At 33.8% G+C, this 17087-nt stretch overlaps 1 protein-coding gene across 2 annotated transcripts in view; it reads left to right on the plus strand.

The window, feature by feature from the left end:
* The window catches only part of coro7 (coronin 7), a 166194-nt gene that overhangs the window by 137057 nt on the left and 12050 nt on the right, over positions 1–17087 (plus strand). For both annotated transcript variants that reach the window (XM_058771630.1, XM_058771632.1), the window contains exons 10-17: positions 13145–13199; positions 13295–13352; positions 13430–13575; positions 14568–14663; positions 14818–14919; positions 14999–15146; positions 16345–16520; positions 16606–16714. In XM_058771630.1, the coding sequence (XP_058627613.1) occupies positions 13145–13199; positions 13295–13352; positions 13430–13575; positions 14568–14663; positions 14818–14919; positions 14999–15146; positions 16345–16520; positions 16606–16714 (890 nt within the window). The remainder of the gene's footprint in view (positions 1–13144; positions 13200–13294; positions 13353–13429; positions 13576–14567; positions 14664–14817; positions 14920–14998; positions 15147–16344; positions 16521–16605; positions 16715–17087) is intronic.

Consider the following 17087-nt stretch of genomic DNA (forward strand, 5'->3'; position numbering starts at 1 on the left):
AACAAATCTGACACAACTTAAAAAATAGAAAAACTTATTATTATAAAATAATATTAGAAATGTTGCTTTGGCAACTATCTGTAATTAATAAGTTGAAGAATTAAAATTAATAAATAATTAATAAATAATAAAAATGACATAACAAAATTACTAAAACTTAAACTAAAATTAAAATTAAAATATACAACAAATGTGACGATTAGCCATGGCTAATACTTTAAATCCAAACAAATCTGAAACAACTTTTCTTTTTCACCAAACAAAGAAAAACTCAACCTACCATTGTTGTTATTTTTGGCTTACCACTAAAACTATTAAAAATCCTTTTTATTAATTGAAATAAAGCTGAAATAACATAAAAATAATAAATGTAAGATGAAAAACATAATCTTAAAAAAACTATTAAATAAATGTTGTTTTGGCAAATAACTGAAATAAAACAGGTCAAAGTGCTAAAATTACTCAAACTGAAATAAAATAAAATTAAAGCAGAAATATTATTTAAAATTTAATCTAATAAAATTTTAATTTATTTAATAAAATAGTCTATAAATAATACTAAATGACCCCTGAGACCTATACTTTCCATAAAAAGTGATTCATTTGTTCATGGCAAATATTCAGTCTCGATTAAAAGGCCAGCATAGAATATCATTTGCAAACTCATAGGTGATGAGACATTTTTATGAGTGAAACACAGTAATGTAGTCAGGGACTTTCTTTTATCCACTGGGAAATGATTGGATAGTGCAAGAATAGTTGAGGAACATTGCACCTGAGGTGGATGAAGTGTTTTGTTTTTTTTTGACATTGTTTCTCTCTAGAATAACATTCACTGGTTAATCATGCACAACATCGGCTTAAAGACATTAAGTAGGGCCAATTTTGATTTCATTTTGAAGACATTTTCTATAAAGCTCAATGACTGCTTACTTGCAGACTTTCTCCATTACGCGCTGAGTGTCATTGTGCCAAAACAAAGCCCACGGTTCAGTGCTGGTGTACGCACTGATGACGTGTCCCCTAATTCACCCTCTTCCTGGGCTTGTAACAGTGTGAGTTTATGATGTTCTTGGCACAGCTGAGCCGCGCTGTTTTCCTTTCTGAGCTTGTCTTCCTGGAGAAGTGCCACGCTCCGGTATTTGCAGACTTAACCGGTGGCCCGTACTTATACGTTAATCTCTTTTAATTTCACACTGAGATGAGTTTGGCTTCGGTCCTGTTGGCGAGAAACGGGTTTAGCGTCAGACGAGCATCCCGAAACGGCGCACAAAGTAGTGATGTCACTTTATTTAAGTGTTGGTTCAAACGCTTGACTGCAATGAAGTTATTTACAGGACGGATCTCGCGGAAAATATTCCCTTCGCTTGTTACTCCATCATCGCCGTGATTTTCAGGCCTGCTTTGGAGGGAAGATTTATGACGTTGCGGTCGGCCGTCTAATCGCAGCCCGACTGGTTTTAACCAGACCTGAGCGCTTTTAGCATCAAAAGCTGAAATAATGCAACAAATAATTTAAGCATCTCAGAAATAGGCTTTTCTGTTTATGCGAGTGTGTTTTATGGTGGTGTATGCGTGACTAACGAGTTCACAGCGAGTAGATGGGTCTCTTCCTGTGACCCTCAGCATCGGGGGTCGTTCTGGTCGTGACCTCCCGTCTACTTCCTCCATCCATCCCTGGTTCTTGTCCTCGACTCTCTTCTAACTCGCTCGTCTGGTTCTCAAGCTCCGCTGACAGGTAGTTTAACGCTTATATCCTGCTGCCCCTTGAAGTCGGTCGCCGTCTGGATTTTTAACGCTTAGCTGCTTGTTTCCGGGACTTTCTGGGGTCAGGCCTTAAACTCTGAATGATACCACACACACAGGCAAACACGGCCATAACAGACCATTCACCCCATTATTTACATATTTATTTTAATTAATAAATCATTTTTTGTCATTTATTTTATGATTTATTTTTCATACTGTTATTAATTCATTCATTAAAAAATACAAGTTTGAAAATCTTAAGTTGTTTATTTTTTAATAAACAACCATTTTAATTTAAATGTTAATTAAATCTTTAAATGATTTTTTTTCTGACTTTTATTAAGTTTATAAAAAAAGAAATAAAACATGAAGTTTGAAGTCCTAAAGGCATGTTTACTTAATTTAAATAATTGAAGGCTACATGCCATTTTAATTTTATTTAAATGTTAATTTTTAAATACTTGAAATATTTGAAATATTTTTCTTCTTTAATATTATTATTTTTTTTAATATTATTTCTATAATATTCAATTATTCCAATTTTGCATTAATATTTAAATGTTTTAATTATATAAAGGAATAAGTATGATAAAATGCCATTTTTGTTCCTTTGGTAGAGCGCAACAGTTGGGTTATGGAAGTAAAAAATGCATTTATTTTGAAAAAATAACTTATAAACCTTTAAAGACAGACCTACTATGAGCTACAAGGCAGTTAATCGGTGATATGTGACCCTGGAGCACAAAACCAGTCTGGGGTACAAGTTGATGGGGTATATTTGTAGCAATAGCCAAAAATACATTGTATGGGTCAAAATTATCGATTTTTCTTTTATGCTAAAAATCATTAGGATATTAAGTAAAGATCATGTTCCATGAAGATATTTTGTAAATTTCCTACTGTAACGTAATTTTTGTTTAGTAATATGCATTGCTAAAGACTTCATTTCGACAACTTTAAAGGCAATTTTTTCAATATTTAGATTCTTTTTGCACCCTCAGATTCCAGATTTTCAAATAGCAAGCTTATTTATTCAGCTTTCCGGTGATGTATAAATCTAAATTTTGACAAATTTACCCTTATGACTGGTTTTGTGGTCCAGGGTCACATATATGCTTTTGTTGAAGCCATCAGTACACATTACTTCACCTTTTATTTTTTTAAATAATCATGTTTAAAAGCAGGATTCCTGGTGGAAAAACTACATTATCTGTGATTCTACAGAGAAATCTCCACCAAACAGAGAATCGCATCAAATAAAATGTGCCAAAAGAAACTCTTTGGAACTCTTAAATATTTGTATTAAGATGCATATTTAAATCACTAGTTTGTTATTTCTTGATCATATTTAATTAGATTGTCATTTGCAATGCTTCATGGGATTGTAGTCATTTTCCTCATTAGAGCTGACTTATTAAAGATGACTTATCTTTATTAAAGATTAATGACTTTTTTTTTTTTTAAATCCCTATGTGAAAATTATTTCCGAAACCAACATTTCCAAAAAAGTGGGTGACTGTTGCACTTTATAAATTGGTATCAAGCATCATGATATTTGAATGGATAATCCATTTTACTAAGGAGGCACTCAGTTTGAGTCTGTATCCAGATGGTTTGTACTCCATCAGTGTGTGTTTATGAGGTCTGTCATGCTCCATTAGTTTATGGGACAGTCTGGGACACGTAAGCTGATGTTTACGATGTTTCTTGCAGAGGTTCTCCACTGGTTTTACTTCAGAAATCATATTTTATGTTGAACATCAGGTGATGTTTCAACACAGTACTAAAAGTGCTTATTGTACCAAAGTAATTAATATGAACTGCACAGAACCAGCATTATGTAAAATTATGAACGTGACATAGAATCAAAAGCAAAATGGACAAGGTTAGGGTCAATATTGTTGGACCAAATCTATCCATTTACAAAAAGTCACTATTGGAGTTTTATGGTTGAATGAAATAACATGATTTTGCATTTGCTCCAGATAAACGTCCAGAGCTGTTGTGTAACACGAGGGACATTCAGACTGGCCGAGTTTCATTTCCTTTTTAGGTTTTTTTGTCCTCTTGTGTAAATAAGAGTTTGGTATTTAATTTTGCCGTCAACATTATTTGAAACAGATTTTTGTTTTCTGATGCGGTCGCGCTGAAAGCTGAAGTGGATTGAATTGTGTCAGACCAATAAGGCCCGTTTTGTTTTTGCAAATTTTATTGTTTATTGCTGGGACTTTATTACATGAATTCTTTGAGATTCATGTAAAGCATAAGGATGCATTGTGAACATGAAGGCTGAGAAGTCTGTTCATCATTTCTTAGTTTTTTTGTCGGTGTGTGTTGTCAGGTGTGTTGGCAAGGCCACCCTCCAGTTTAATTAAAAAGCGAGGCCCGTGCGTATGTTGGGTCGGCGCGAGTGGAGATCAGTGGCTGCGCTCGTCACCTCATCTGACGCCGCAGCTGTCCGCATTCTTCCCTCCCGTCGCCTCGCTGCCTCTCTAAGCTCTTTTAAATGAAGTGCCTGGCGGATCGGAGCGGCAGCAGATATCTGAGGATTAGCAGAACTACTGAACAGCCCGGCAAACTCTTACAATGAGTTTCTGACTGTGTCGAACACCAGTGCAACTTCCTTAAGGAGCTGGTCGGCATATGTCTGCTTATCATGATGACACACTGGAAAACTGATACTCTGCTAATCGCTCTCTTAACTTGGATGTACGTGAACGTGTGCAGTAAAGATGAATGAGTCATTGACATGCATGTGAAGCAGCACAACTGGTTTCAACATTGATAATAATAATAATAAAGCATCAAATCAGCATATTATTATGACTCCTGACGGATCATGTCACAGTAATGATGCTAAAAATTCAGCTTTGCGGCACAGAAATAAATCACATTTTAAAGCATATTCAAATAGAAAACAGTTACTTTAAATTGTAATAATATTTTGCAATATTACTGTTTTTACTGTATTTTTGATCAAATAAATGCTGCCTTGGTGAGCAGAAGAGACTCTTACTTTATCATATTTGATACATACATTTTTTTTAAGCCTCTAAATGATCAAATTATCAAAACTTTGCTGAATAACCTGTCGTACACAATCTACTACATGCTTTCTGTCGCCTGATTGGTACTTTTTTTAGCAGTAAAAGGCCTTTTAGATTAACTGTAAAAAAAAAAAAGTTAAAATTAAAATGCATGAAGAAATTATTTTCTCGGGAAAAATGTTTAAATAGGTCTTCTTGATTATCAAAGATGTGTTTTAAGGGATAAAAGGGGGGACTTCAGTAGTTTGTTATTTACATTTTTATTTTTTTTATTTTAAGGACCATTTTGATTGTGTCAGATATTTCAATTGTTATATTGCTTCATGGAGATTAAAATAGTTTTTGATATTTCATGTCAGGTTCTTCAGATCAGTGTTTTGGTTATTTTAGGCAGCAATACTTATATATTTTTGGGATAACCCAGAAAATGAAAAGCTCTTGTGGTACTGAAGATGGTTCTGTGTTTTGGTCTGGTCTGGTTTGGATGGGTGTCCCAGGCTGCAGGTGGGCTGTTTGTTCTCAGTCTCCTCTAATCAGATCTGGATTTGTTTCCAGAAGTCTTGTCATGGTTATCCCACACACACCTGTTTGGCAGGACTAATGCTGTCTCTGTAGATGAAATTTAAATTCCACCTTCCATTTCTTGCTGAATATTCTGTTTCTCATGCAAATATGTCACGTAAAGTAATCCAGGTCTCAGGCTACAAATCGACCGCTCCTGAAAGAGGAAGTTGTCATGTTCTCTCACGTAGATGATCATAAAGCTGCTGTTTCCCACACTGCCGAGTGTGTTGTGGGTAATGCAGAAATGTGGGGATTTACTGCTGATAGTGACTGATGCGGTTCAACAAGTGTTACACGGCACTCAACAGCCCACGTCCTTCCCAGACACACACATGTACACGGGCCCTGAGGACCAACTCTTAAATCATACAGTAAAGTGTTCATTACAGCAAATAATTTACTTCAAAATACAGTGAATGATGCTAGTGAAGAGCTTTTTCTTTAGCGTAAATGTATGTTATTGACGACTCGCAAGCGACTTTGACACTTTAATGAAGAAGTAAATCTATGTGATGTTTGTGACTTTAAGGCTCATGGCTCATCCAATCAGAATTTACAACTTTTTATTTTATAATATGTGATTTCAGAAGAAATGTGCAACTTGTGTGTTCTTCATGAAATGTCGTCTGTATTGTTGTGTTGTGGTTGAATTACCGAGGGTGTGTGTGTGTGTGTGTGTGTGTGTGTGTGTGTGTGTGTGATGGGACAGGCTGAGATCCGGTGACTGAAGGCAGTGGACTGTAGCAGTGACTTTCTTCAGCGCTGTATAATCTCCAGACCAGCCTTATTAACTTCCTCTATTACTGCGCTTAGTCATGCATACTACACCACTTTAAGGTTTTTCGGCTGTGTGTGGAATGAAACTAGCATACTACTTACTATACAGTATGTACTGTATACTGCCTGCTCTATTTTTAAATAGTAGATTAAATGTACACTTTATGCAACAACAAATGTTTCAAACTGTAGCTGTCACATGATGTAATTTTGTATACTTGTAATTCAGTGAGTTGTTACCAAAAGGTTATGTTGCATAGTAGTCCAATTTAGTTTACACTAACACTTAACCCATTTTTTAAAATCATTAAAGCTGCTTAATAATTTTTTCATGATTCTTTGATGAATAGAAAGTTCAAATGAGCAACATTTATTTCAAATAGAAACCTTTTGTAACATTATCAATGTCTTTACTATCACTTTTGAACAATTTAATGCATCATTTCAGAATAGAATTATTATTATTATTAATAACAATAACAACAAATATTATTATTAAATTAATTACTACTATTATTATTATTAATAACACCAACAACATATTAAACACAACATAGTGATGTGACAATGATTTTTTTTATAATTAATTTATTAATTAATTAATTCAATTTAATCATTTAAGTTATAATGAATTGCTAAAGAATTAATAATTATAATGATGAAATAAAATAGAAAATAATAATAATAATAATTGTATTTTTCATTATTAATGTTATTAACAATACAAATAATAATTAGTATTATTAAATTAATTAATAGTTAATTATTCATTATGATTTCAGTTTAAAAATTACATTGTTTCATTCATCACACTGGAACTGAAAGGCATTACCTCATAGGATTTTGCTTCGGAACATTTAAATATTCTCTAAAGGTCAAGGTAAAAAGGTAATAATGTTTGGCCACACCCACTGCAAAACCCCTCCCACACTCCTGTGTCACACAGCTGTCTGTCCATCTCTCTATTCCACCTGCAGATCCACACAAACATATAACCCCAGCCTCCATCATCATAATGACAGTAATAACGTAGCTTTATCTGCAGATCTTGAACGCACCTGCAGGTTTTATCATGGCTGAATTGGAGTTTACTGACAGCTATGACGCTCCTGAGGCTGTTCCTGCCAAATTCCTCGTACCTTTCTGATAGGAATACTGCGCTGTGAAGAGCAAAACAAATTTCACCCTCTGACACTCACATTTAAAGAGCTGTGCTGGCACGCTACTTGTACAGTTTCTGTGGTTTGTGGTGGGCAGTATGCAAATTTTCTGTATGCATTGAAAAAATACCTAGATGACCTACGACATTTGCAGAAGAACGCCGTACACAGAGGTTGCGGTACACACACTTTCCAGGTACATAGGTGCATAATGCTGTGCTTTTAACTTCCAGTTTCAGTTCCAGTTACGGTGAATGAACGTAATATCAGCTCTGATTTTTATCTCCTCCTTGACAGATTACTTCACTGAACGTACAAAAGCTAAATGCATTTTTACACAAAACTGAAGTAGTACAAAAATATATATATAAATATTTTTGTTTTAATTGATAATTTAATTAAAAATTAATTTTGCAGTATAATGACAGTTTTATTAGTAGTAGTAGTAGTGTTGTTGTTATTGTTGTTATTATTATTATTATTATTATTATTATTATTATATAACGTAATTATTAATTATAAAAATTATTAAAATTAAAAATAATTATTAAAGCAAAAATAATTAACTGTCAAATAACTTCACTATGTTGGATTTGTAATAATATGTGGCATCCAATTAGCAAAAAAGAAACACTAAAGAAAAAAATGAACTAATATTTAAATAAAGAATATTATTATTATTATTATTATAAATGTAAGTAAGAATTATCATTTAAATTATTTAAATGTAAAAAAATTAAGCAAAAAAATGAACTGTCAAATAACTTTACTATGCTGCATGTTTAATTTTAAACTTAACTATGTTTCACATTTAATAATGTGTCATCCAGCTAGCAAAATAACTAAATAATATCTAAGAAAATGTTTTTTGTATTTTATTTTGCTTACTTTTATGCACACATTGAATTAAACTTACAGTGTAGTGAGGTATGTGACAATGTATTTAACACGATTTGATGTGTTTTTATAATTGCACATTTTTCAATGCTTTTTTTTTTTTTTAAGGACACAGTATACAGTATATATACTTACTACAAGAGGCTGTGCTATACTGTAAATATAATCACAACTGAATACAAAGTTTTGAATATGATTATAGAATAAAGTATGGTAAAGAATGGTTTACAGACATTCTTCTGTGCGCAGGTAGTTTCCATTTAAAACAAAGCCAAAAGTCTGTGCTAATTGAAATGTGTTCTCTCGCTCTCTCTCTCTCTCTCTCTGTGTGTGTCTTGTTTTCTGTGTCCAAAGACGGCTTACATCTGGATTAGAGGCTTTGTCATGCGTGACGTCCCTCCGGCCCTCAGTGCAGCGGCACACGTGTGTGTCGTTGTGTGTGAGTGCTTACAGCTTTAGCCACTCAAGAATGACGTCCCGGAGTGTTTTAGCGTTCATTCACGACCGGACTACTGTCTGGAGCTCCAAACACACACGGCGTCCGCAGGGGTTCGCTGGTGTGGGAAAGTTGCACTTGAGTAAAGCGGTGAAGTGAGGCGTATCTGCCTTTATGTGTGCAGTTATTCCTCCCACAGGACAGTACAGTTGCTCAGAGGCTCCTCTTTCATTGCTTAGGCTTCATAATAACTCTCACATGTGCTTCATTTAGATATCAATTTGTGTCTGATGTCTCAGCTAAAATTATCCTGGAAAAATAGACATGAATTAGAGAATAGTACGAGTATAGACCTGTAAAATATTAACAGTGTATGATGATTATTTCATAAATAATGCAATTATAAAAACAGAAGCATCTCAGATCGTTTGGTCTTGGGATAATTTGATGAGAACTTTGATTGAAAACTTTGGTATTTTGGCAAATCGGAGCACGGTTTGAGATGTTGTGGAGCTCTTGTCTTGTTTTAAGGAGAAACAACTGAGAAATATAATGCATTTGATGAGATCTTTGTTTATATTGAAATCTCTGACTTTTGTTTGTAGACTTTGAAAGCAGGAGACTTCTCCGTTTGCTGTATCTATTGCTGTTTAGGAGAAACAGTTGAGAAATTGGGGAATTAAAGAAGGTTTAGGAAGTTTATGAGAAATGTTTGAGTTCATATTGAGATCTCTGACTTTTGATTGAAAATTTTGGTAATTTGGCAAATCTGAGCACAGTTTAAGATATTGTTGATATTGTTTCAAAATCGTGAATCGAATTGTGAGTTGAGTGAATCGTTACATCCCTATAATGAATTTGTGTTCATATTGAAATCTCTGTTTGCTCTCTATTTGATCCATTTCTGTCTAACAGTCGAGAAATGAAGGAATTAAAGAACATTTAAGTTGAGAAATATCTGAGTTCATAATCGAGACTATTGGTTGAAAATATTGGTATTTTGGCAAATCTGAGCACAGTTTGAGATGTTGTTGAGATGCTTTCATATTTGCAGAAGAAACATCTTAGAACAAGGAAACTTTATCAAAGTAACCAGTTTAATCTTAGTGTCTATAAGAAACAACTGAGAAATATAATTCATTTGATGAGGAGCTTGAGTTCATACTGAAATCTCTGACTTCTTCGTTTGCTCTCCATTCAATCTCATTGCTGTTTAGGTGTTAAAGAATGAAAGAAGATGAATATAAAGAATTTTGATCTCAAAAGATTTGCCAAGTTTTTTTTTTTTTTTCTGAGGAGTTAAATCTGACAAGTTTCCATTTGCTGCCTTTATGGGCTGTTGCAAAACCATTGAGAGAGATTTGTGTTTTTCTTTTCTTTCCGGGTGTCTTGTATCAGAAGTCTGCAGATGCAGAGTCGTTGAAAACAGCGAGGGACGTTGTTGAAGTGTGCTGATGTGTGTGGTGGTGCATTGTGAGAGGGAACGCTGTGGGAACGCAGGAGCTGTTTGTGTATTTCCTGCAGAGAAACTTGGACATGGGAATGCAAAGTTGCGTTAACAAAGCGTGGCAACCCCTTACCGACTTCAGAGGCCTGGGGCGAAGACGGGGGAGGGGAGAAGTCAACCGTCAAACGCCGCCCCACCAATCACTGCAGCCAGGAGAGGCGCAGGAAGCAAAGCCTGCCGATCCACTGCAGGGCTCGGATCCAAGCATGCCATTCAGCTGATAGAGATGAGCGTGGCCCAACATGTCGAGGTCTTCACCGCTAGCTCACTTCTGCTTGACACTCTGTGGGGTAGATGAGAAATTAGTAGTTCATTAGTGAATAAACACGAGGAATAATGGTCTTCTTGAAGTCCTGTAGGTGTTTGCTGAAGGTTTAGTATCGCTGGATTGCGCTGTAGGTCACAGACGTGTTGGCTTGTAAAGTTTGTGTAGTATTTAGTGACCTTCTTAGATAAAGGTCAGTCCAAAATTAAAAATCTGTCACATGATTTATAAAGATTATGAGCGCTTTCATACAGGGCGCTAGGGCTGCCAAACTGCGAAAATATAGACAAAAGCATCATAAAACTTGTCTGTTTGATTTGTGAGGTATATGTCAAGTCTTAAGCCATAGCTTTGTGTGAGGAACAGACCAAAATGTCAGTCATTATTGCATAAATGTCAGGTTTTTATTTGTTTTTCATTGGCTAAGCAGTCATTCGGGACAGATTCAGGGGGTTTTTTCTGTTAGGTGAAAGATTTTATTCAGTCAGAATGAGATCCACTAGCTCTCAAAGTCTTTTTTTTTTTTTTTTTTTTTTTTAAATCAGTTTAATGGGTCCTTGTTGAATAAAAGTCTCAGTTCCTTAGAATAAAAAAAAAGTGATTCTGAACTAAATCCTGAATGGTGTATACTTAGTGTTGCAATAAGTTATTTTTTATTTATGAAAGTGTATTTTGTTTTAAGTTTTTCAGAAATATATATATGCATGTATGTGTATTTACTGTATATATACATAATAAATATACACCGTACACACACATATTATGTAAACAAAAACTTATTTTGGATGCGATTAATCGTGATTAATCGTTGGACAGCACTAATATATGTGTGTGTGTGTGTGTGTGTATATATATATATATATATATATATATATATATATATATTATAATTATATATATATATATATATATATATATAATTTTTATTATTATATTTGCCCATATACAGTGAGAATTCTTTTTATTCAATTAAATTAGAAATAATAATTAAACTTCACTAACTCTAGAGTCTCATTCAAATATCAAACTATATCGAACTATTTTGGTGCTTCTGTATTCATATATGGAAATGAGCAGCTTAGAAATCTGAATAAAAACCATGCAACATGAGGGTAGCCTAAATGATGACAGAATTAAATATTAAAAGTTGCATAAGAGAATTTTGGCAAAACACTCCTTAAAGAGCTGGAGGGCTGGATCTTCTGTAGTATTCTGTGGTTTGTGATCAGCAGTTATGTCCCACGCTCTGAGCTGATTGATGTGGGTGAAAGGTTTGATCTGGTTTCTTCAAGTGAAGCGGAAACACACCCCACTCCCAGCAGCATGTGACTCGAAATAGACGCTCGTGTTCGTGCCGTGACCCCAGGCCCTGCGGCGCCCATCAGTGATCCCCGCTCGAGCCTCGGGCATCAGACAGCGGACGGATCAATGTGGCTTTGTGTGTGTGAAAGAGTACCAGATTCCAGTCCGGGGTCAAACAGACAGATTTAAATGACCCCGTGTCTGATCAATGCAATATTTTGTTGAAGAGCTGATGCGGGTTTCTGTGTTGAAGTGAGCTCATTTCGCTGCTTATTCTGCCACCTAGTGGAGAAAGGACGCAACTGATTATTTTCCCACTGCAAACATACAGTATACACACTTTAACTACAGACCTGTTGGATCTACTTACTTTTTCCTCACAATGACTTCATTGTCTTCTTGAATCCGCTTGATCTGGACAAATTCGGCCTGTGTTTATTAGTGTATAGCATATTAAATTTGGTGCATAACAATGTACTGCAGACATTATTCCTCAAATTATGTGTAGTTTAAGCGAGATGTTAATTCACTAATTGAACAGTCAACAGCCACATAGCAAGAGCCTTGCAAATGAATAGCAACACACTAAAACTTACCAGAAACTAACCAAAACACCTTAGCAAGTAGAAATGTATTTTTTAATGTTGTCTCTTTTTTATCTAAAGAAATAGTAAGTGTTTAAAAACGATAACATGGGATGGTCTAGAAAAAAAAGCAGTTATATTATGGAGTGTGTCGCCCTCTCCATAGTTGAGTGTTTGAAGCGGCATGACACTTCATATAACACTTTAAAAAATATTTATTTATTGGCAACTGATATGTCTGCAGGTTGAATGTTCCTGTAATGACATTATTGTTCAAATGTTTTGGGTCTGTAAGATTTTTTTAAATGTTAATGGCTTTTATGCTCACCAAGGCTGCATTTATTTGATAAAAAATACAGCAAAAACAGTAATATTGTGAAATATTATTATACTTTAATATATCTATTTTCTTTGTGAATATATTTTAAAATGTAATTTTTATTATAATAGCAAAGTTGAATTTCCAGCATCATTACTCCAGTCCTCAGTGTCACATGATCCTTCAGAAATCATACCAATATGATGATTTGCTGCTCAAGAAAAATGTATTATTATTATTATTATCAATGTTGAAAACTGTTGTGCTGTATATACTTTTGTGGAAACATGTTTTTTTCAATCTCTATTGATCTTTAATGAATAGAAAGTTAAAAAAAACAGCATTTATTTGAAATAGAAATGTAGAAACATTTTAAATGTTTCTTTTTAAATCAATTTAATGCATCCTTGCTGAATAAAAATATTAATTTCTTAAAAAAAACAGGAGTGTATAAGAAAGGTTTTGTGAGAAATATGAGTCCTACAGCATCAGTAGCCTAATCATTATTTGCGTTTCTCTGTCTGTTTTTATCCGCAGGACTCTGATGCCTCTGTTTGATCCAGACACTGGACTACTTATTGTGTCTGGAAATGTATGTGACCATTTATTAACATATTTTAAGATATTTTTAACGACTGGAGTTATTTATCTTCATTATGAATACTATTATTAATCCTGTTTTCTCAGGGTGAGAGTGTGATCGACTGCTTCGAGGTGAACAGCAGTGAGCCCTTCCTGTCTCAAGGTAGCACAGACTCTTTTTCTCGATGCTCTTGCTCTTTTTCATGTTTCATGAAGCTCGTCTCTCTCTGTCGTTGTCAGCGAGTCACTGTTTGACGGACGTGTCGACTCGTGGCGTGGCTCTGGTGCCGAAGCTTGCTCTGGACGTCAGCTGCTGTGAGGTTTTGCGTCTGATGCAGCTCACCGATAACTTCATAGTCCCCATCAGCTACCAGGTGCCTCGTAAGGTGAGAATGAACACACTGCTAAACTGACTGTTAATGTAAAAGCTCCTAAAGTACTTTGATTATCTTACACTAGTTATGATTGATAAGCTGATAACATGTAACAGGGATGTGATTTCCTTATTTTCCGACCTGTATGACGTGCATGAATTGCGTAATTCCAAATTTGTAATGAGAATCATTTAGACAAATATCAACAAAACAGAATCTGTAAAGTCTCCTAGTGGTTTTCTGCTTTTTTATGGTTAAATATTTGAAAGCAAATTGAATCAGCAATAAAAATTGCTATTTTTATTTCACTATTGTTCTGTAAAATAAACAAAAACCAATACTTGTTTTTTTTTTTTTTTTTTTTTTTTTTTAGTAAAGTAGCATTATAAATATATTTCTTAATTTGCTTAATTTTTAACATTTAAATAGTAATAAAATAAAACAAAAACATTATTATTATTATTAATAATAATAATATAAGAAATTATTACTATTAATACAAGTTGATATAACTATAAAAATATTATAATTTTCCTATTGTTTTATTTAAAAATATTATTTTTAAATATTTTATTTCACAGTACAGTAGTATTTTGCAATAGTAATATATTTATTCGTTAATTTGTTTAATTTTTAAAATTTAAATAGTAATAAAATGAAATTATAATATGACAATTATTAATAATATTTTTTATTATTATACTTTTTATTTTATATATTGATTAAGTAATATATATCCTTGTTGAACTGTTTAATTTAATCATTTAAATACTAATAACACAAAACTACTAATGATATTGTTATTATTAAATACTTGTTTTTCATTTTGTTCAATTATTTTTTTTAATTATTTATAATTATTTACAGTTACAAAAAATATTATTATTATTATATAGTTGTACAGAATGAGTAGGTAAAATAGTTTTTCCTTCTTTTTTTTGTCCAAAATCAGCCAGTCTGAACATGTTGGATGTTTCAGCTGTTGTGTGTTTTGTGTGTATCAGGCAGGACAGGACTTCCATGCGGACTTGTATCCGGACACTGTGGGTCACGCTCCGGCCATGACGGCAGAGGACTGGTGGAAAGGAGAGAACAAACAGGTACTGACCACTTTTGTTTTAGTCATGGGGAATTCAATGGATAGCAAAAGATTTCTTACTGAAAACTAATGTATGAGGAAAAAAGGGAAAGTGTAGTCAAGCTATATTAACTTTTTAAGATATACTTAACTCCGTAACACTTGAACTTTTACAGGTGGAGCGAGTCAGTCTTCACCCGAGCAAGAGGCCAAAACCGGCCGCTCCATCAGCTCAGGAGACAAAACCAAAGGATCTTCCCCGTGGCAAGAGCAAAGAGGTCTGTGGGAGGAACACGAGGAGAAAAGTTTACTTTACAGAAATGATGGTCTTACGGTGTCTTTCTGTGTTTTTCTCAGGAGGCCTCAACCTCCAGCAGTCCCCTCAGCACCCCCAGCAGCAGTGCTGCCCCGTCCCGCTCCCCGTCCTCCACCAGCGGCCTGTCGTCCGGCTTCCTGCCGAGCCCCAGCCCCAGCCAGAGCTCCCGCGCCATCCAGAGCATGCTCGGTCACTCACACTGACTTTATATGCACTTACATTTAATTAAGTTAGAAACAGGAAAAATAAATAAATAAATAAATATATATATATATATATATATATATATATATATATATATATATATATATATATATATATATATATATATATATATATATATATATATATATATATATATATATATATATATATATATATATATATATATTTTTTTTTTTTTTTTTTTTTTTTAAATAAATAATATTTTGATAGTATGTCTTTAAATAATAGAATAAAAGTTTATAGTATATAAACCTCAGTAACAAAATTGCCACTAGTAAGATATTACTTTATTACTTTGTGTGATAAGTGATAAACTATAATAATGATAATTAATAGTAATAATATTTTTGAATTATTTCTGTGAATCATTTTTTTCGCCCTGTCCATTTCAGTCAATAGGTTTTATAATGATTGATTTGCATAATCTCTCTATTTACATATACTCGTGTATTTTTATATTATTAAAATTATTCAATTGTTAAATATGCTTATTATTAAATATGGATATAGAAATACATGATTTTATATATATATATATATACACACACACACACACACACACTATTATGATGTACTCTTATATTATTAAAGTGATTTAAAAAATTTAATTAATGAAAACTGTATTCTTCATTTAATACTAGATTTTCATTTTATTATACTTGTTTTAAACATTTTTAATATTGTCAGCAATGACTGTATACATTATAGTTATGGTTCACTGAACTGTAAAATACATTTCAGAGCAAATACATAACTATTTATATACACTACTAGTTTATATACACTACTACTAAGATTTATTTTGTTTTTGTAACATGATCCTTCAGAAATCATTCTAATACACTGATTTGCTGCTCAAGAAACATCTCTGATTATTATCAATATTGAAAAAAAATATGCTGCTTCATATTTCTGTGAAACATTTTTGTTCAGGATTCATCTGATGAACACAAAGTGTAAAAAAAAAACAGCAGTTTCTGTCAATTTTGATCAATATAATATATCTTTTCTAAATATACAAGTATTAATTTCTTTCAAAAAACAAAATCTTACTGCCCCAAACTGATGCCAAATAACATCAAAAAGCTGAACCATATCAAGAATGTTTTTGGCTGTGTAAATCGCCCAGCTCTTGTAATGAATGTCTTTCTGTGATTCTCAGGCCCGAGCTCCAAGTTTCGTCACATCCAGGGGGCCGTTTTGCACCGGGACACTCACATAACCAACCTGCGCGGGCTTCATCTGACCACACCAGGAGAGTGTGACGGCTTCTGTGCCAACGGCCAGCGCGTGGCAGTGCCTCTCGCCATCGCCGGAGGGCAGATCGCTATATTTGAGGTGCGTTACTGCATTCACTTCTCTTTTCTTCTAAATCTTTGATTGATTTACAGTATCTAACTGTCCTGTGTGTCTGCTTCTACAGCTGTCCCAACCTGGAAAACTGCCAGACACCGCCCTGCCCACCATCCAGAACTCCGTCAATGTGGCTGACTTCTGCTGGGACCCCTTTGACACACACAAGCTGGTTGTGGGTGAGTTTTCATTGGCCATTTAAAATGACTATATAAAAGTGATTGCTCTGATTCTGGATTGGTCAAAACAGAGTTACAGCCGTAATGCTATATAGTACCAGCTATTCACAGTGCCTGGTTATATCATGTAATCTGGATTAATCAGATTGCAAAAATTCAATACTTGTAATTAGATTATAAATACTTTTAATTAGAAAAATACTTGTAATTAGATTATACAGTATTACATTTTAAAATCCTCGTAATCAGACTACAGTTACTTTTTTATTGATTACATGATTAGATATTATTCACACAATAGCAATAAATTATTCATAATTTATTGATTGTCCCTAATTCTTCTTTTTCATTAAACTCACAAACCCCCTGCAGT

The sequence above is a fragment of the Onychostoma macrolepis genome, chromosome 03, assembly GCF_012432095.1.
Source record: "Onychostoma macrolepis isolate SWU-2019 chromosome 03, ASM1243209v1, whole genome shotgun sequence".
Lineage (NCBI taxonomy): Eukaryota > Metazoa > Chordata > Actinopteri > Cypriniformes > Cyprinidae > Onychostoma > Onychostoma macrolepis.